The 16,954-nt window shown below is 38.1% G+C and overlaps 3 protein-coding genes and 1 long non-coding RNA gene across 6 annotated transcripts; 3 read left to right on the top strand and 1 right to left on the bottom strand.

Moving 5' to 3' along the window:
• The first annotated feature begins 119 nt into the window (after nt 1-119).
• On the top strand, nt 120-4,948 carry LOC130701210 (protein EFR3 homolog cmp44E-like). 3 transcript variants are annotated; one of them, XM_057523168.2, is made up of 16 exons: nt 120-275; nt 1,465-1,541; nt 1,613-1,891; nt 1,949-2,101; nt 2,162-2,268; nt 2,414-2,590; nt 2,652-2,730; nt 2,792-2,927; nt 2,999-3,282; nt 3,342-3,514; nt 3,580-3,721; nt 3,792-3,935; nt 3,997-4,242; nt 4,309-4,440; nt 4,506-4,664; nt 4,723-4,948. In XM_057523168.2, the coding sequence occupies exons 1-16, from the start codon at nt 272-274 to the stop codon at nt 4,867-4,869; spliced, it is 2,439 nt and encodes an 812-aa protein (XP_057379151.1). In that variant the 5' UTR covers nt 120-271; the 3' UTR covers nt 4,870-4,948. The 3 variants fall into 3 exon arrangements, with proteins under 3 accessions (XP_057379151.1, XP_057379150.1, XP_059353229.1); XM_057523167.2 differs by lacking the exon at nt 120-275 and adding an exon at nt 1,015-1,224; XM_059497246.1 differs by lacking the exon at nt 120-275 and having other exon boundaries at nt 1,458-1,541.
• A 221-nt stretch (nt 4,949-5,169) lies between these two features.
• LOC130701220 (uncharacterized) lies at nt 5,170-7,147 on the bottom strand. Its single transcript, XM_057523181.2, has 7 exons — nt 7,136-7,147; nt 6,930-7,005; nt 6,727-6,858; nt 6,574-6,660; nt 6,366-6,503; nt 6,168-6,303; nt 5,170-6,108 (listed from the first exon to the last, which is right to left on the bottom strand). The coding sequence occupies exons 2-7, from the start codon at nt 7,002-7,004 to the stop codon at nt 5,210-5,212; spliced, it is 1,467 nt and encodes a 488-aa protein (XP_057379164.1). The 5' UTR covers nt 7,005; nt 7,136-7,147; the 3' UTR covers nt 5,170-5,209.
• Nucleotides 7,148-7,666: 519 nt separating this feature from the next.
• LOC132088393 (uncharacterized) lies at nt 7,667-9,234 on the top strand. Its single transcript, XR_009421940.1, has 2 exons — nt 7,667-7,805; nt 9,016-9,234. It is a non-coding gene; the product is annotated as an uncharacterized LOC132088393 (long non-coding RNA).
• A 3,768-nt stretch (nt 9,235-13,002) lies between these two features.
• On the top strand, nt 13,003-16,615 carry LOC130701211 (solute carrier family 15 member 1-like). The gene is made up of 15 exons (XM_057523169.1): nt 13,003-13,165; nt 13,438-13,481; nt 13,559-13,637; nt 13,709-13,850; nt 13,912-13,995; nt 14,065-14,339; nt 14,417-14,499; nt 14,572-14,739; nt 14,804-15,049; nt 15,112-15,488; nt 15,574-15,747; nt 15,822-15,930; nt 15,992-16,120; nt 16,209-16,316; nt 16,382-16,615. Exons 1-15 carry the CDS (start codon nt 13,018-13,020, stop codon nt 16,598-16,600), a joined length of 2,385 nt encoding a protein of 794 aa, XP_057379152.1. The 5' UTR covers nt 13,003-13,017; the 3' UTR covers nt 16,601-16,615.
• Nucleotides 16,616-16,954: the final 339 nt, after the last annotated feature.

The raw sequence follows: 16,954 nt of genomic DNA, 5'->3' as shown, positions 1-16,954 counted from the left end.
AAGTATCAAAATAAAGTTTATTATCGTGTAAAAGTTCCTTAAAAAACTAAAAACAGGAAATATTTTATATTTTTTTATTTTGGTTTATTGTCGGCATCATTGTACGAAAATAGCAGTCAACCGGCCTCTTCGGCAAACAAAAACAGGGCGAAGTCCGCCCGTTGTTCATGTCCAACTAGTTGCTCCAGTAGCTGGGAGATTTTATCTGTTTTACCAAGTAATATTTACCCACCCACAACAACAACGAAATTTGTAGGATTGCATCTAAAAAATGGGTAAGAATTTGTGAAATCTTGTTAAAATTTCCTTCATTGCATGTTGGTCTACCTATGTAAAGTATTTGCTTTATGCAAATGTTCTGATTTGGCAGAACAGATTTTGTGAATTATTTGGTTGGTTCATATTGAACTGTGAATTTTAGGAGGAAAGAAATAATAGGTCGTCTATGGGCAATTAGCTTTTGATGTCTTTTTAATGACATCTTACACAAAACTGTTAACATATGGAGTATTAGGGAAAAGACAGGAAAAAAAGATGTAGAGGTTTTTCTCTACATAGATATGTATATGTCTGCCATAAATCAGGGACTGTCTTACAAACTTTCCATATCTTGCTGATACTCATTGCATGGCACATGTTTATTGGTGGAAAGCCTAAGTCCAAACAGGGTTCTGAATGAAATAATATGGTCAACCGTAACTAGTAGAAAAATAGCAATTGCAGAAAACCAGTATACTCAGTTTTATGTTTCCAGAATTTTAAGTCACAATTGCTATTTGCTTATGCTATGTAAGCCTCACTTGAGTGAATCTATATACTAATAGCAGTCAGCATTTAAAAAAATGGAACATTAAAATTGTTAGTGTTGCAATCATTTTAATGAGGCATTGAAACTAGTTATTTGGTGACGAAAAGTAGGAAGGGAAAAAAACAACTTTCACCTGAATGTCTTCCACGCATGGCCATAGCGGCGATATCGGGTGAGCGCTGCGCGCGGCTCATTGATTTTCTTAAGGACGCGTTTGCACTGGGCAAAGGTTGCATCTAGCGCTTGTGCCATACTGAAGTCAGTCTTCAATGGGTCTGGAAGGGGCTTGTAAGCCCGAAAGCCCCGTTTCTGTATTTTAACTATAACTTAAAGAATGTCAGTGTGGAGTACTTTATCCGATTCAAGCTTTCTGGAAATGCTTGACAGTGTTCTCTCGAAATGTGATGCGTCTCACTGTAAGTTCAGGCGTAACATTGCTTCATCAAATTTTCATTTTAGTGTGTGATAAGTGGCTGCCTCTATTTGTATCATTGTTGTCTGTTTATTTTATTTTGATAAGAACCCACATTTGACAAACATGCAATTGTTACGTTTCGAAACAAATCTAAAACTATCCTGATTTCCCTAGAGAGATATAAATTCATATTTTTACAAAACGAATGCTGTACGACGGTTATTGATTTCTGTAATGACAGGTTGTTGTGGTTGCTGTGCTGCCTTGAGACCCCGCTACAAGCGGTTGGTAGATAACATTTTCCCCGTCAATCCTGAGGTGGTTTGCATGAATTATTTATTAGTGAGCTGAAGATCATTTTCGTGACTACTTTTGTAATTGCCGTTCAGGATGGACTGGTACGAAGCAACATGGACAAGCTGACATTCTATTCGATGTCATCTCCAGAGAAACTTGACCGAATTGGCGAGTACCTGGCTCAGAGGGTCAGTCGTGACATTTACCGGCATCGCAATCCAATGGTTATAATAGCCATGGAGGCTATGGATCAGTTACTGCTGGCTTGTCATGCTCAAAGCCTCAATCTTTTTGTTGAGAGCTTCTTGAAAACAGTTCAGAAGCTGCTGGAAACCACTGAGCCGGCATTACAAATATTAGCCTCACAATCGGTATCGTTTCTTAATAGACCTGTTTGACGACGCTGTCTTGGCTAACCACATTTATAGTTTGTCAAGTTTGCAAATATCGAAGAAGACACGCCTTCTTATCATCGTCGTTACGATTTCTTCGTTTCCAAATTTGCATCTCTTTGTCACAGTAACCACCCCGAAGTTGACGTTTTGAACAGTCTTCGACTAGCCGGCCTTCGCGGAATTCAAGTAAGAATCGCAAAATTTTCATTTTGTTTTCGTAAGACTAACGTTGTCGATGTTCTACAGGGAGTTGTTCGCAAAACAGTGTCAGACGATCTCGTGGAAAATATTTGGGAACCAGTTCACATGGATAAGATTGTCCCTTCGCTGTTGTATAACATGCAACACGCTAGGTAATTTCATTTGTTCACAAAAGAAAGGAATGGCGTACTTTGCTTCTAATTTATAACGTGTGAAACTGCTGCACGCGACATAATAATTCCACCTTTTTTTGGGATCGTATAAAGACTTTTTTGTTGATTATATCATATTTTGCAGACCCAGAAGGATTTCCAATGACGATAACAGTCTAAATGGCCTTCCTGAAGAACAAGTTGATTCTGAAAACAGCGCACGGAATATTGATCCGTCTGCGTTGGCGGAAAACTGCCTGCGTGAGCTGGTAGGCAGGGCCTCTTTCGGCAATATCCGCTCTGTCATTAAACCAGTATTCAAGTAAGTTGAATCACCATTTTTAAAGTTTGGCTTCCATCAGCTGCTAATTAAATCTCTATAGGCATTTGGATTTGCACGAACTATGGGTTCCCAACGACTTTGCCATTTACACATTCAGAGTGATAATGTACTCTATTCAGGTTCGATTATTTTATGCGTTGGTGTCGATTAGTATTGATCTACTGTTACTTCTATACGCAGGTTCAGTACTCGTACGCAGTGGTAGAAAATTTGATGATGCATTTAGATACCTCTTCCCGATCTAGAGCTAAAGTGCGCACCAGCATGGCGAATGTTCTAGCCAAAATAATTGCAATCGCTGCTGGAGAGAGCGTAGGTGAGTGAACAGGATGCCATTGAAATTGGAATTTAGGTTGTTAATGTTGGCCTACTTCCGTTTCGAATTAGGGCCGTCGGTGCTGGAAATTGTTAATTCATTATTGAAGCATTTAAAGCAGAGCATAATGTCGCCCATCCCTGTTGACGACAAGGAAGCTGTAACCGATGAAAAGCATTTCCAAGAATCGTTGATAAGCGCATTAGCAGAATTTGCATATCATCTGCCCGACTATCAGAAAATTGAGATTATGATGTTCATCATTGGAGGAACGCCCGGAACAGGAAAATCTGATCCTGAGAATGTCCCAGCTGAAACCCTTTTGCAACACATGTTATTAAAATGTCTTTTGAAAGTAAGCGCTTTTATAGAGTGAATTCGTTAGCAATTCCCTTTATTTTGCTTTTCATATAGGTCAGTCACAAGTATAAGTCGACCAACTTCTCCACATCGCTTCCATTGACTTTCTTGGATCCTCTTTTACGTACTTCACTGGTTCAAGATGCCTACGTCCGTGTTTTAGTTCAAGAAATCCTTCATTGTCTGCTTGACCGCCATGATAACCGTTCGAAGCTGAAGAAACCAAGGTAACTATTTGTTGGCATTAACCTTAGTCAAACTCGCAAAAACATGCGGATCTTTTCTATTATAGTGTTGATATTTGTGATCTGAACCTGGCCATCGATAAATGTTCGCGGGCGGACTCTTTGTTTTACAAAAATCACGGAAGTCGTATTTTAGTTAATTTGTCGGAGAGCTTAGATTTGAACAATGTCACCCGTGAAAATATTGAGGTAAGAATCCGGAATTTCAAAAGATTTTACCTGTCTTCACTAATGATGTAATTTTTTTTTGTTTTTTTAGGCGATTTACTGCACAGCAGCTTTAATTTGCGTCGAATTAGCAACAGATGAAATGCTTGTGGATATTTTACGATGGGCATTAGCTGTTCAGGATGTAGCGCTGACAAATACTATGCTTCATCCGAAAAATCGTTTATCTCTTCATGTAATGATCTAAATTAACGATAATTTTTTTCTGAAAAACTTATGTCTGAAAAATTTCTTAGGTTGTTGCCATCAGCATCGTTACCCTGGCTTCCCACACAATGAGCGTCACTACTTTGGTAGAATACAGTTCAAAAGTAGTAACTGCAAGAAATGGCAGTGCACCACATCTCCTAAACTTTAACGAGTCAAGTGCTGAAAGCATTCAGCAAGATTCTATCTCTCCGGAGTGTCTTTTAGACTTCAACACTATTGCTGATTGCATGAAAGAGGCTGGTAAAGATATCATGGGCATGATTCCTCTACAAGTAAGTATAAGATCCTATAAACCGTAATGTGTATAGTAGCTTAATGTGTGTTCTTTTATGTTTCAGGGACCTTTCAATGCGAACCAACGTTATTCCTGGGCTGACTCATCGGTGAACCAGCCATCGTCTTTCACGGATTTGAGCAACATCAATTTGGATGGATCAGAGAGCAACACCTCGTCACCTGGACTTGCTCGGGTACTTGCTTAAATTGTTACTTTGATACATGCAGAGGTACTAATCAGTTGTATCTATCATTGTAGAGATATGCAGAGGAAGAGGTGACTTTTGAAGCACTAAAAAAAGTTCTGGCAGAGCCTGTTGAATCTCGACGTGAAGCCGAGTATGAAAAGAGGCAAGTTATTTGTGAGAAGTTCCGGAACACTCCATTCCAGCAATTGGTCGCCAGTTCGCAATCTAAAGTAAGTCACCTTTTTTTTTATTAAGTCTCTTCGGATGATGTTAACATTCGTTTTGTAGGGTGATGTATTAAATGATACGCTGAATCAAATCTTGACTCGGATATCAGTTTTGCCTTGTGGTCAACCGGAATTGAATGCTGTGCAACATAATAACCAGTCATTACCGCATTATGGAAACAACTTCCCAGATTTGTTCGTGTATTAGGATATATTGGTTAATCCATCGGTGTATATAGAAACACTCCGGTATGGCGCAATAAAAGGTTGCCTTCTTTAGTGACGCAGCGTATATGTTGTGATTTTCTTATTACATTTTATACTTTGATAAGTTTCGGTACAGTGGACTAATGCTTCTTTTTAATATTTTAGACATTAAAAACGTAATGGTTTTTTACTTGGACTTCCGTCATTCCGTAAAATAATTCTGAGGATTCCTTCTGTGCCATAGTGTACACCCAAAGGCATCGTTACGTTAAGCACTGCACTTTTTTTTACAATCTCTAGTTTGAAGGCGACCGTCCTCATCTTCCTCAGCTTCGGTATGTTTACTTTTTTTTTACTATTGCAACTGATTCTTCGTCAGGGGCATCTAATAACTGCGGCCATCGTACTTGATGATCGCTTCCTGCCCATGCAACCTCCTCGTGGGACTTCCAGACATAATCTGGTTTTCCTGGAAAATGTTGCTGAAACAAATCCCATTGAACTTGGGATTCTGCAAAGTTCGCTAATTTACTAACTTGGTTTTGCCCAAGTCCTGAACTACCTCTGATAAGGTTATCCTTGGATTGTTTGTTTATGAATATGGCATGACTATTCAGCCGCTCTGAGTGGGGGATAGGATTTATCGTTTTGCCTTTTTTTAGGTTCCATACGACCCAAAGAACCAACGAAAATGTGGAGCCCAAACTAGCTGCCGTAACACCGATGAAAATGTTGGAAAAAATTGGTGCTTCGTTAGCTAACAAGGTACCGTTTTCCTGAGGTGGAATATCCAATTTTGTACCATTTAAATCAGTTAAAACTAAGGTACCGTTTCTAAGCATCGAAGTTAGTTGTACGTGGGCTTGATCAACTGCGTCTGGTGAGTCGACGAGTGATGGAGACATTTCAATTTCCAGCAAAATGCTTCCGTTTCGCACAATCATTTTGGTGAAAACGTTCTCTGACACACCCAGCAATTTGGCCAATTGAGTGCACATACTCAGTTCAAATACCGATAGTCTTCCATCTACGGTGGTTTTGAATGAATTCATTATTCGTATAAGTGTTGACTTCGTTATGTTAAGTAGAGACGCCGATCCGGGCTCAGTCGTTAAAGACTGGTCATAGTTGAATGATGCCGATGGAAGGGTCAAGGACGTTGTAGAGCTAGCATTTAATTCCTTTGCTATCCTGGCGGGGATAATCGTTCCATCATAGGAGACACATTGCCGATTGAGCCCTGTAGGAAAATCGATTTATTTTACTAGATCATTTTTCATCGATTCGTTCGTGACAAACCTCCATCTGGGCAACACTTGGCCGTCCAATGGCAATCGCCATGAATTTCACAGGATGAGTTAGTGAAAACAATTTGGTTAATCATTATGGAGCAGTTTAGACGATCAACACTTGGCTCCCGCAGGTCATCGTAGTTCTGAAATAATGAGCAGCAACGGTTATCAATAAATATCTTTCACCGTATAGTAATTTTCATACCTTACGAAGAACGAATTGACAAAGGTCTTTGTCTGCGCAAAGACTAAGAGGAATAGGGCATTTCTTTTCTTTGGGTGCGAGCGCAAATATAAAAACGGGGTCCGGTATCATACATCCGTCAAAATCGAGGCAGTAAACCTTTTTCGTGAAGAAGTCATAATTAATACAATCATCATAAAATGTTTTTCTTAATAATTAACATTTTTACCTTGTTAAGAGGACAGTACCTGCGTCTACAACGAGCAGGTTCGAGCAAAGGTACGGTTTCGCATGTTCCAGAGTCTATGCAAGGTACCTGATGATTTCATAATTTGGTAATACAGTACATAGCTGTCGTAATTTCTGTATTGTTTCAGGTCACCTTTGATTGCTGGTCACAAGTACCTAAATCTAGTTGACTTGTAGACTTCATTTTGTCTAAAACATCAGGTTCCGTTGGTATAACGCTAATTAAGCTTTCGTTAGAACCTCCATGAACAACAAGAGTTCCATTCTAGAAAAAATTCAACAAACCATAGTTTATCTTTCAAGGGAAAGGAATTTTCATGGTAGTTCACAACTTACGACGCACATCGGAGTACTACCGAAGAAAATTGAAACCGAAGAAAGAAGGACTAGGAATTGTACAGACTGTACCATCCTAGCTACATAGAAATAATTGAGCAATGGGAAAACCAATGAAATTCAAACTTAATTTGTTATTATCTATAATTATTTATTAAAAGCCCTATTTTTTCATTCAGTTTAAAACAAATTAAAAAACACATTACCTTCAAATGGCGTGTCCATCGCAGATGGCAGACAGTCAATGGAATGGGGAAGGTGACACCAAGTTCAATGATAGATAAAGGGTTTAGCTTGTGTTTTTTCCCAGTATCTATAGAAACGTGTCAGACGAATGTAACAAAGGCTTTGCTGTATTCGCAAAAGTCAATAACGAATGAGTAAGACTTGCCATTGTTAATATAGTGCCCAGTTCTTTCTCGCCACACTTGTTTATTGCATGAACGGAATAATCTTTAGCACCGATGCATGAATTTCTTCTACTAGATGTTTAGACGTCAAATTTCAAAGTGGGATTGTTAAATGCATGACTACCTGCAGATTATTATTTCTTCTATTTGGTGGTTGTCGTATTTATAGGCGAATAACATAATTTCGATGGATTTCGTAGATTCGATTACTTTTGTCGTGGGAGATCACGAGAAGCTGTGGAGCAGCTAGTTGGTTTTTGACCCAAGCTGACAGCAACGAGGTTAGCAGACAATCTTTTCAGAAAAGGCCAATACCGCCATTTTTCTTTTCAGTCTTGCTCTGGAGACGAGCCCCACTTTTGCTACTCAAAAATTCAATACCTATTGTCCTAAGAAGTGACAAATAAGGATATTGTTTTTAAAAAGTTGCTTGAAATGTCGCTGTGGTGGCGCAGATCATACTTGGGTAATACATTTAAAGACATTTTAAATTAGCGAATAATAGTGCTTTGTATGTATGTGTATGATGCTGAAAAAAGGTATCAAAGTTTTGACTACAAAAGGCTAAAAAGGTTAATCATTCTTAAGCTTTTTTCCATTAAGCTTGGGATTTATGCCAGCAAACAACAGTTGTTTTAAGGACCAAACTATAGATGGAAATTGTATGATTCAATTGACTGACTAAGTGGGGACCATTGTTAGTTTTAGAACTTTATATTGTAATTGCTTGAAAATGTAATGTTTTAATGCTGCTAGTTGGTCTGTTCGTAAGCATGCCCAAACAGAAATGTATGTTGTACGAAAAAGACTAGCCAAAATAATGGATGGCGATCAATGTTTGGAAATACAGACAAGACTTGACAGTTGCTTCTACCTATTGAACTAAGATATTGGTAACTTTGTTCTAAGTTATGTAATATTCACTTTTCTTTTAATTTTAGGCCAGCTGGATATGAAAGGATACAAGGAAAAAATAAATTTTGTTTGGTAATATATTAATAAGTCTGTTCTCTATGATAATAAGAACTACGGTAGAAATGTTATGTTTTCCCTAAGCCACTTGTTTCCATTCGCTGGTCAAGAAGTGGACACAATTTTAAGTGCATCTGCAGACAACACAATGGCTATTTGGGGAAGTTTTGGGAAGATTTGAAAAATAGGATGGCATCCAAATGTTAACCATCATGTCCAAGAATGGATCCAAAGGATCATAGGTATATTAGTATATTCTGGATAATTTTCTGTGTCGTCCAGCAAGCTGTGAATGGCAAACAATTGATTAATGGTTTCGAAATTCACAATTTGCCATTCTTTAAGCGACATTCCTAAAGCCTTGCTGCGGCGGGATTTTTTAAAAATAGTTTTAATTCTAGACCGATGCACACAGAATTTTCTTCTTTGGTTTGTTGCCAATACGATTGGAATGTAGAAAATTTCTCGGATGAGAGATATAATTCAGTTGTTTTTTTGAAGACGAATGTTTGGGCGCTGCTTACGGAAGACCAGTATCAACTCCTTTTATGCCGAAGAAGATTCGTTAGATCACATTGAATTATCAAGTTGTTATGCAATAATCTAGAAGATCCTTTTTTTGTCACTAACGTCAAACGTAAATTTAGGTAATGCACTGCGTTTTGCTGTCAATCAAATGTTTTTTGTCTTTTTTTGTGAAAAAGGTTACTTATTGATGCCCAGAGTTGAAACAATCAGAAAAGAACGTGCACGTCATTTGAATTCCGATGAACTCAAATCAGAAGAAACCTATGGACTGATACCAAGACCTGATAGCTACTGAAGCAGCTGAAGAAGTGGAAACAAGGAAAATTCTGTTTAGATATCTCTAGTATCTTACGAAGGCTTTGCACAGGCGTTGAAGTACACTTTATGAACAGAAATTACATTATTTGGCCTACTTGTTATTAAAAAGTTTGCATTCATGATGTGATTTCGTTATTCTGAAAACTTCAATGTGCCTAGTATAGTTTAAGTTGAAAATATTTTCTAGATTCACAAAAAAGAGACCAGAGGCATGATAGAAATGACTCAAATGTTGTCGGCTTTTCCCCAAATAAGCACGATTCAGCCCACAAATTAAACGTTTTTCCAAACCGATGCCTACAGAAGATTGCGGATGAGATTCTTCTTTTGGATTGACTTCTTTGCGAGCTGCAGGGCGCATTGAAGATGACGGATGTGACCCTTCCCTTTGGATTGTACTGTTCACGAGCTACAGGCTTTGTTGGAGAATGCGGATGTGGTCCATTCTTTGGATTTATCCCTTTTCAAGCTGCAGGATGCATTGGAGATTGCGGATGAAATTCATCCATTGGATTGGCTTCTTTGCGGGCTGCAGGACGCATTGGAGATGACGGATGTGGCCCGTCCCTTGGATTGTATTATTCACGAACGACAGGCTTCGTTGGAGAGGGCGGATGTGGGTCATTTTGTGGATTTACTCCTTTGCGAGCTGTAGGATGCATTGAAGATTGTGGCTGAAATTCTTGTATAGTTTCTGAAATTTGTGAGTACTGTCTTGTAAATTATGTAATAACTCCTCAAAATTTCAGATAATTTTATAATTTTTAGGTAAATCGTTGCAATTTCAAGCCCTATCCTATAAATTTTGTAAATACATATTTCCTTAACATACTCATTCGTTCATTTCTTATTTATTTCTGGCACTTAAGGTTGATGTGACATTTTGGTATTTTTACACTTCAATTTGAAACTCAATTTCAGTTTCATTTGGTTTGTTGAACCATTTTATTTTAGTCTCAAACCGATTCATTTGTGAGTGGAAAAAAGTTGACAAGGAAGGTAGCCAAGACGAAGGCGCCTATTTCAAGGCCTATTTTAGTATTTTCCTATTTCCTAGTATGCAAGGGCTTCACTTTTTAGTGTGCGGGAGTTGTACAGGGGAAAGGGGTTTAAAAATTCAATTGATTCTTCGTGTAAAACATTCGCCTTTTGTTTTTCACGTGGTTTCTTGTTTCCGGGTGTTTCCTGTAAGTGACTAAAATTTTTAGATTTTTTACAATGCAGCGGCCTGTAAAATTTCGCAGGGTAAGTCTTTTATTGAGGTTTATTATACCATATTGATTGCTTACGATTTTCAATAACTTAGATTGAACATGAGGTAGAAGAATATCAAGTTTTGCAGTCTACTCTTCGCGGGTAGTAATTATATACCTTATCCTATCGCACCTACTGTATTATGTTATCTAAAGCAACAAACTGGCAGAGATCTTGCACCTGAAATGGTTAGTCAAAGGCACAGTCCTGGTATTCAAAAGCTTGCATATATTGAGAGATGGAGGTTGATAGCTTTGGCAAATGAAGTGTTAGGATTTAATGGCTGGAGTCATGCAGTTGTTCAACAAACAATTAGTAAACTTGTTTGTTATTATAGGGAGACAAATTCACTTACATTTCTCTCTGTGGCTTAGACTGTGTAGATCAGATCGAAGACAAGTTCTATGTAGGAGTGTCTTCAACTGTGAGAGTGGAGCTGAAAGACGGGGCTTTCCATGAAGACATTGGGTGGGGTGTGTATGAGGGTGTGAAAGCAAAAGTTAGTTTGGAAAAGGCTAGAAAAGTTTGGTATTATCTAGCATTATATTCTGTCTTTATTTATTTTCAATGTGGATTATTTCCAATATACATCCACATTAAAACATCTTTTAAATCACAGCTCAGATTATCATGTCTAAAACATACCAAGCAATGCACTTTCAACTCATGTGCAAGTAATAGATTCTAACTTTTAAAGACAAAGCAAAGGAAAACAACCACATTAAATAACAACTCACTATTTCAATGTTTTTACTATTCAAGTATTTAAAGTAGTTAAAGTATTGAAGTATTTATATCTGGACGTATGTAGAATGCAACTTGTTGAACCGGATTTGAAATAGCTTAGCTTGATATCGCTGGTTCTTACCATTTCACCCGTCAATCAGGTGACGTGTGACTATGTTCCTATTCGAAAAACCGTTGAACCTGGACCATCATGATAAGAATGTGGTAATAAAAGCAAATAAAAACAACAACATAGATTTATTCATTTAATGCCACTCGCTTGCTTTTTGGTTTTCAGAAATTTGCCAGATTGTTCCTGTAACGAACTGGTGATCCATTGTGTCACCATGCGAACAAATTTTTGATTCTTCAAAGACAAAGCAACCATCCTGCATCATACGATCTTGACATTGAGCTACTTTCCCCCAATTTTGGGTTCTATTTTGGCAAGTACTTATCTTTGAAAGTATAAATGAGTTATCAACGAAAACTCACATATACATTTTTATAAGAGTAACATATCTGCAGAGCTGTATCAGTTATTGATGATTTTCATGAGCTACAGTGATACTGACAGAAGTTTGTGCATTTGACATTTGCAAAGGTCGCAACGTTGAAGCTCTTTTCGATCGTCTACTTTTCAGATAATGCTGTGTGCCTAATTTAAACTGCTGATGACACCAATCCCACGCAGAATTTATTAGTGCTTCGGGGACGATCTCTCAATATCTTAATATGCTACTCACCGTAATTCACTTTCATTTGGGTAATGTTATGATAAGGTAGGTGAAGTATTCTATGGGTGTTTCAACTTGTTACCTAACTGTATCAAACATTTAGGTGGAAGAATTTTTCTTGTCCACTGATATCATGCGAGTCACAATGATCGCCTACATGCCCGTAGTTCCATGTGTGGCAAAGGGCAACACGATGGAGCTAAAAAGAACGGCTCGCAGCTAGCCATCATCATCTTCTGGCGATGTCAATGACGCTGGATTGAACTAAAAATTTCAACGAATAAAAACAGAAATTCTTTGCTGCGGTATTGTGCACAAATCAAAACATCATTAATTGTAGCCATGCTAGCACGCATTGTAGCTGTGATAAAACACACGTGACTTTTCAAATAGGTCGAAGGTGTAAACCCAACACTGCGTTCCAGAGCAAAACGGTGTTGAAATTTTAGGTAAGTCGTTTTTGACCACATAATATCAGTAAAAAAACGATTGTTTTGACGGGTGCCAATTGTGACATTTATATCGTCCTTGGCTATCCAGTATCCAAAGATCAGACGTATTGGTCTACCTTATCTTTTGATATAGAATTAGTATTTATTTAATCATGCCTCAGACGCAAAAAAAAAAAAAATGACGCAGAAATCACTAACTGAGTTTGCTTGCGTATCAATGTGTTCTATAAAAACCGGTTTTAGTTGAATATCTGCAAATTTGCTACGATGCGACTTTTAAACCATTGACTTCAACTTGGACTACAAGCTGCTTACTCTGATAGCAGCCCATTCCATTCTTTTTTTTATATAGAGCCTTCTTTACTCTATAGTTTTCAAAGTACTCAGTAACTTGTCGAATTATTAGATTATAAAAGAAAACATTCTTATGTTGGATTAAAGTAGTTGGGCTATAGTGTCCGTGTTGTTATCACTCTTGTCGAGCTATGAAGGTGAGAGTAGTCAACCATCAAGCGTGTGTGTGAGTGACAGAGTGTACTGGCTGCTGTATTTCCCCTTATCTTGTTGTTTAGAGTCTCAAATATTTGATAAACGGCCAGCAAAACTTTTTTTCCCCAATTGATTAGTACGCTTGTTGAAGTGGGGTCTCTCCAGACGTGTTGGAATCAGTGGGAGACAGACTCTTGTCATAATGAGCCGTAAATCCTCTACCTCCTCGACAGAGGGTGTACCGACAACCACCGAGGCTGCACCGACAACAACCGAGGCTGCACCGACAACAACCGAGGCTGCACCACCACCGTACGAAGAGCCTAAGTCACCACCAGCTACACTTGACCGTACCTATAATTTTTCTATTACATATTCGATTCATGTTTATACACAGGCACAATTTGGAAGGAGTAGTTGCTAAACCAACTATTCTGCGCTCAGCAGCCATTAAACGAGTAGACGTTCAATTTAATATTTTAAAAAATCTTAAAATACGTAGTTTGAAACAGGTAGCCGTATCATTGTAGCGGCTATCACCGTATGTTTTTCCCACTACATAATATGTTAAACGTGATGTATTCGACGTTGATTAAGCTGACGTGAAATTATTTGTCTCTAGTTGAGAAACTACCCTTGGACGTTGAACAACCTGATAAGAATGTGGTAAGTAATTTAGCGAGACAAGAACATGTAAATTTTCTGATAGACATTTTAAAAATTAATCAATATCTTTCTTATAGAAACTGAAATATCCGAAATCTGTGTTCTTCATCGTAATCAATGAATTCTGTGAAAGATTTAATTACTATGGCATGAGAAGTAAGTTAACTTTTTGCTCAACATATGTTCTAATCTAACAATGTTTAAAATGTTTTAAAATTTGAATTTAGCCGTCTTGACACTCTACATGAAACAAATCCTTGATTTTTCCGAAGACAAAGCCACTGTCCTCTACCATACTTTTCTTATGTTATGTTATTTCACGCCGATTCCTGGTGCCATCTTGGCTGACACTTACCTCGGAAAATTCAAGTATGAAACCATAAAGCCGAATCTAATTTTTCGCTCGTAATTCGTTTTCTTCTATTCCAAGAACTATTGCGATCCTTTCATGCATCTATGCTTTCGGTAGCATCATGCTTGCTGTTGCAGCCATACCGAATTTCCTTCCGCAAACGTAATTAATAGTTTTAGCTTATAACTTTAATCAACTCATTTTTTATTTGGGTGTGGCTCACTATTCTAGCGGGTTTTCCATGACGGGCTTGCTCATTATTGCAATCGGTACCGGCGGGATCAAGCCTTGCGTTTCCGCTTTCGGAGGCGATCAATTTGTCCGTCCACAACAGGATAGACAACTTGAAGCATTCTTTTCCGTCTTCTACTTTTCTATTAATGCCGGATCATTGATTTCCACCTTTATAACACCCATCCTTCGCGAAGATGTCCAGTGCTTCGGGGACGAGACGTGCTATCCTTTGGCTTTTGGTGTCCCTGCCATCCTTATGGTCGTCGCCGTCGGTATGTGACACATCTTTAAAAGAAAAACAAAATTAATGATTTCTTTCTTCAATCTAAAAACTTACATTGATGTCTAGTAATCTTCATTGCTGGTAAACCATTGTACACTATTAAGAAACCAGAGGGCAACATCATGGGTGAATTCTTCAAGTGCATTGGCGTATGTATTGCCTAGAACGTTTAGTACTTTTGCAAATCAATTTTAATATGTTCTTTATGCATTTTGATGTAGCATGCTATCAGTCGCAGATTTAAGTCTAAGGGAGAGAAACACGATCATTGGTTGGATTATGCATTAGACAAATTTGACAAACAGCTGATAGAGGACGTCAAGCGAGTGTTGGCTGTTGGATTTGTTTTCATCCCGTTACCCGTCTTTTGGGCACTTTACGATCAGCAGGTAAATGAAATTTATTGATTGCATAAATTAAGTCTTTGATTTATTTGTGTAATTGTACATATAGGGTTCACGATGGACATTCCAGGCTACACGAATGAACGGAGACCTGGGAGGTTTTGTGCTCAAGCCTGATCAAATGCAAATCATTAATCCATTGTTAATTTTGCTGTTGGTCCCACTTTTCGAAGCTGTGATCTATCCTTGTTTCAAAAAGAGCGGACTATTGACACCACTTCGTCGAATCGGCTGTGGTCTTGTGTTATGTGGCCTTTCTTTTGTTATTTCTGGTTTCCTTGAGATCGCTCTTGAGGTAAAACCTTTTGCAAACCCATTTGCACTATTCAATTGCTAATATTTGTTTTCTACATTCAGCCGACATACGCGACAATACCCGCTGACGGTCGAATGCAGCTCAACTTCATCAACACTTTACCTTGCCAAGTCACCGTTACGTATCGTGTCACAGACAAAAATGGAGATCTAGTTGTCAACGCAAACGAATATAAGTTTGTGCAAGACCTAGAAGCAGATAAGGATATCTTTGCCACTGCTTCCTTGGAAAACCCGGATTGTGGAGGTTACCTCCAATTCACTGGTGGTTTTAATACAGGAGAAGTGAATCTAGGCAAAGGAAACGGAACAAAAGGTTACTCGATCTTAATCACTGAACGCGAAAATAACTTAACAATAACTCGCGTGAACAACGAGGAGCAACTGGAAAAATCTGATACTGGAGACCCGTTCGTTGCGTAAGTATTACAGTTTGGTTGCCACTATTAGAGTAAGAAGATAAACCTGAACCCGCCAAGTATACTAGCTTTTGAAATATCACAGATTTTTCGTGGACGACTATACGTTCGAAGAGTATGCTGGATCGAACATAAGGATACGACAGGAAACCAAAAAGACGACTTACGAATATACTTACGTACTAAATGAAACGGCTGCAACGACACCGGAAATAAACTATATTGTTCAAACCGAGTACCAAAAGACTGAAATTGGAACGTAAGTTATTTCTAGTAATCTTCGATCACATTCTAGATTGAAAACCACTTCCTTTTTTCTTTTTTTTTTTTTAGGTACGAACTGTTTTACAATGAATCATTCATTGGACAAGTGGAAAATCTCATTCAAGGCGGAGTGTACAGAGTCGTGATCCAAAAGTCGCTAAACGAAACTGATTATTACGTAATTATTCTTTAACCTGATCAACTGTTCGATTTCTCTATCTAATTTCATTTATTCTCAGCACGTTATGACCGTAGAAGTAACACCCCCAAATAGCGTCAACATCCTCTGGCTACTGCCACAGTATTTTGTTGTTACAGTCGGTGAAGTCATGTTTTCGGTTACAGGGCTTACGTTTTCATACTCCCAGGTAGGTCTAGCAGTTATGGTAGACATACCGTGTGTAATGGAGTTATATATCAAGAGATGTAATATCGTTAATTCATCGCGTTTCATAGGCACCCATTAGCATGAAATCAGTCATGCAGGCAATTTGGCTTCTAGTCGTCGCTTTTGGTAACTTGATTGACATCATTGTGATCCAATTCCAGTCTGACATGAGTCAAGTAAGCCAATGTCAAGAAAAATTACTTCCTATCCAAACATGTGACAAGCTTTTTTTGTATGTTAGGCGGATGAGTTTTTCTTATTCGCTGGTATCATGGGCATAGCAGTTATTATTTTCATCGCCATGTCGTGGAATTATAAGTACGTCGAAGACGAGCAAAAGGAAAAAGAGGACGAAAAGAAACGCCTTTCCGTGAATGACAAAACTGATTCATCGTCATCGTCTTCCGATGAAGAAGATGAAGACAAAAAGGGGAAAGAGAATAAGGCGTTTTCAGAATAAATGTTAAAATTGTTTGTATGGAAAAATATATGAATAAAATAGATGACAACTAGTGATCACATTTCTCATGCGAACTTTATATTATCGCATCAAATCTTGTGTGATTCAGGTAAGTGATATTTAATTGTTTGAATAGCCAAAAATAAGAAGAAATGACTTTTTATAAGTTAATAAAAGTTAAACTGAAATCGCATCATAGGCATGTTAGCCACCGGGAAGGGTTATTAATTAAAAGCTTGTCTAATTTGCCATCTTCCATGCCTTTTTCGCGCATTTTAGGCACTATGTTCCCCAAGATATGGCTGTAACCGTTGCCTCCAAATTTAGCTTGTAAATAGTTTTGAAGTTAAAACA

This window comes from Daphnia carinata, chromosome 10, assembly GCF_022539665.2.
Source record: "Daphnia carinata strain CSIRO-1 chromosome 10, CSIRO_AGI_Dcar_HiC_V3, whole genome shotgun sequence".
Classification (NCBI taxonomy): domain Eukaryota; kingdom Metazoa; phylum Arthropoda; class Branchiopoda; order Diplostraca; family Daphniidae; genus Daphnia; species Daphnia carinata.
Note: the sequence above shows the minus strand (reverse complement) of the source record. Positions and strands in the feature narration are given on the sequence as shown.

What these genes read in the sequence shown, in the direction of transcription:
- LOC130701210 (XM_057523167.2), top strand. Translation starts at nt 1,143, where the DNA reads ATGTCAGTGTGGAGTACTTTATCCGATTCAAGCTTTCTGGAAATGCTT. An exon ending in GAAATGTGATGCGTCTCACT is followed by an intron (nt 1,225 to 1,464) that starts GTAAGTTCAGGC and finishes CTGTAATGACAG; the next exon opens with GTTGTTGTGGTTGCTGTGCT. An exon ending in TGATAATGTACTCTATTCAG is followed by an intron (nt 2,731 to 2,791) that starts GTTCGATTATTT and finishes TTCTATACGCAG; the next exon opens with GTTCAGTACTCGTACGCAGT.
- LOC130701220 (XM_057523181.2), bottom strand. Translation starts at nt 7,004, where the DNA reads ATGGTACAGTCTGTACAATTCCTAGTCCTTCTTTCTTCGGTTTCAATT. An exon ending in GGTACTGTCCTCTTAACAAG is followed by an intron (nt 6,504 to 6,573) that starts GTAAAAATGTTA and finishes TTCACGAAAAAG; the next exon opens with GTTTACTGCCTCGATTTTGA. An exon ending in GTCAATTCGTTCTTCGTAAG is followed by an intron (nt 6,304 to 6,365) that starts GTATGAAAATTA and finishes TCATTATTTCAG; the next exon opens with AACTACGATGACCTGCGGGA.
- LOC130701211 (XM_057523169.1), top strand. Translation starts at nt 13,018, where the DNA reads ATGAGCCGTAAATCCTCTACCTCCTCGACAGAGGGTGTACCGACAACC. An exon ending in AATTCTTCAAGTGCATTGGC is followed by an intron (nt 14,500 to 14,571) that starts GTATGTATTGCC and finishes ATTTTGATGTAG; the next exon opens with CATGCTATCAGTCGCAGATT. An exon ending in TAAACGAAACTGATTATTAC is followed by an intron (nt 15,931 to 15,991) that starts GTAATTATTCTT and finishes ATTTATTCTCAG; the next exon opens with CACGTTATGACCGTAGAAGT.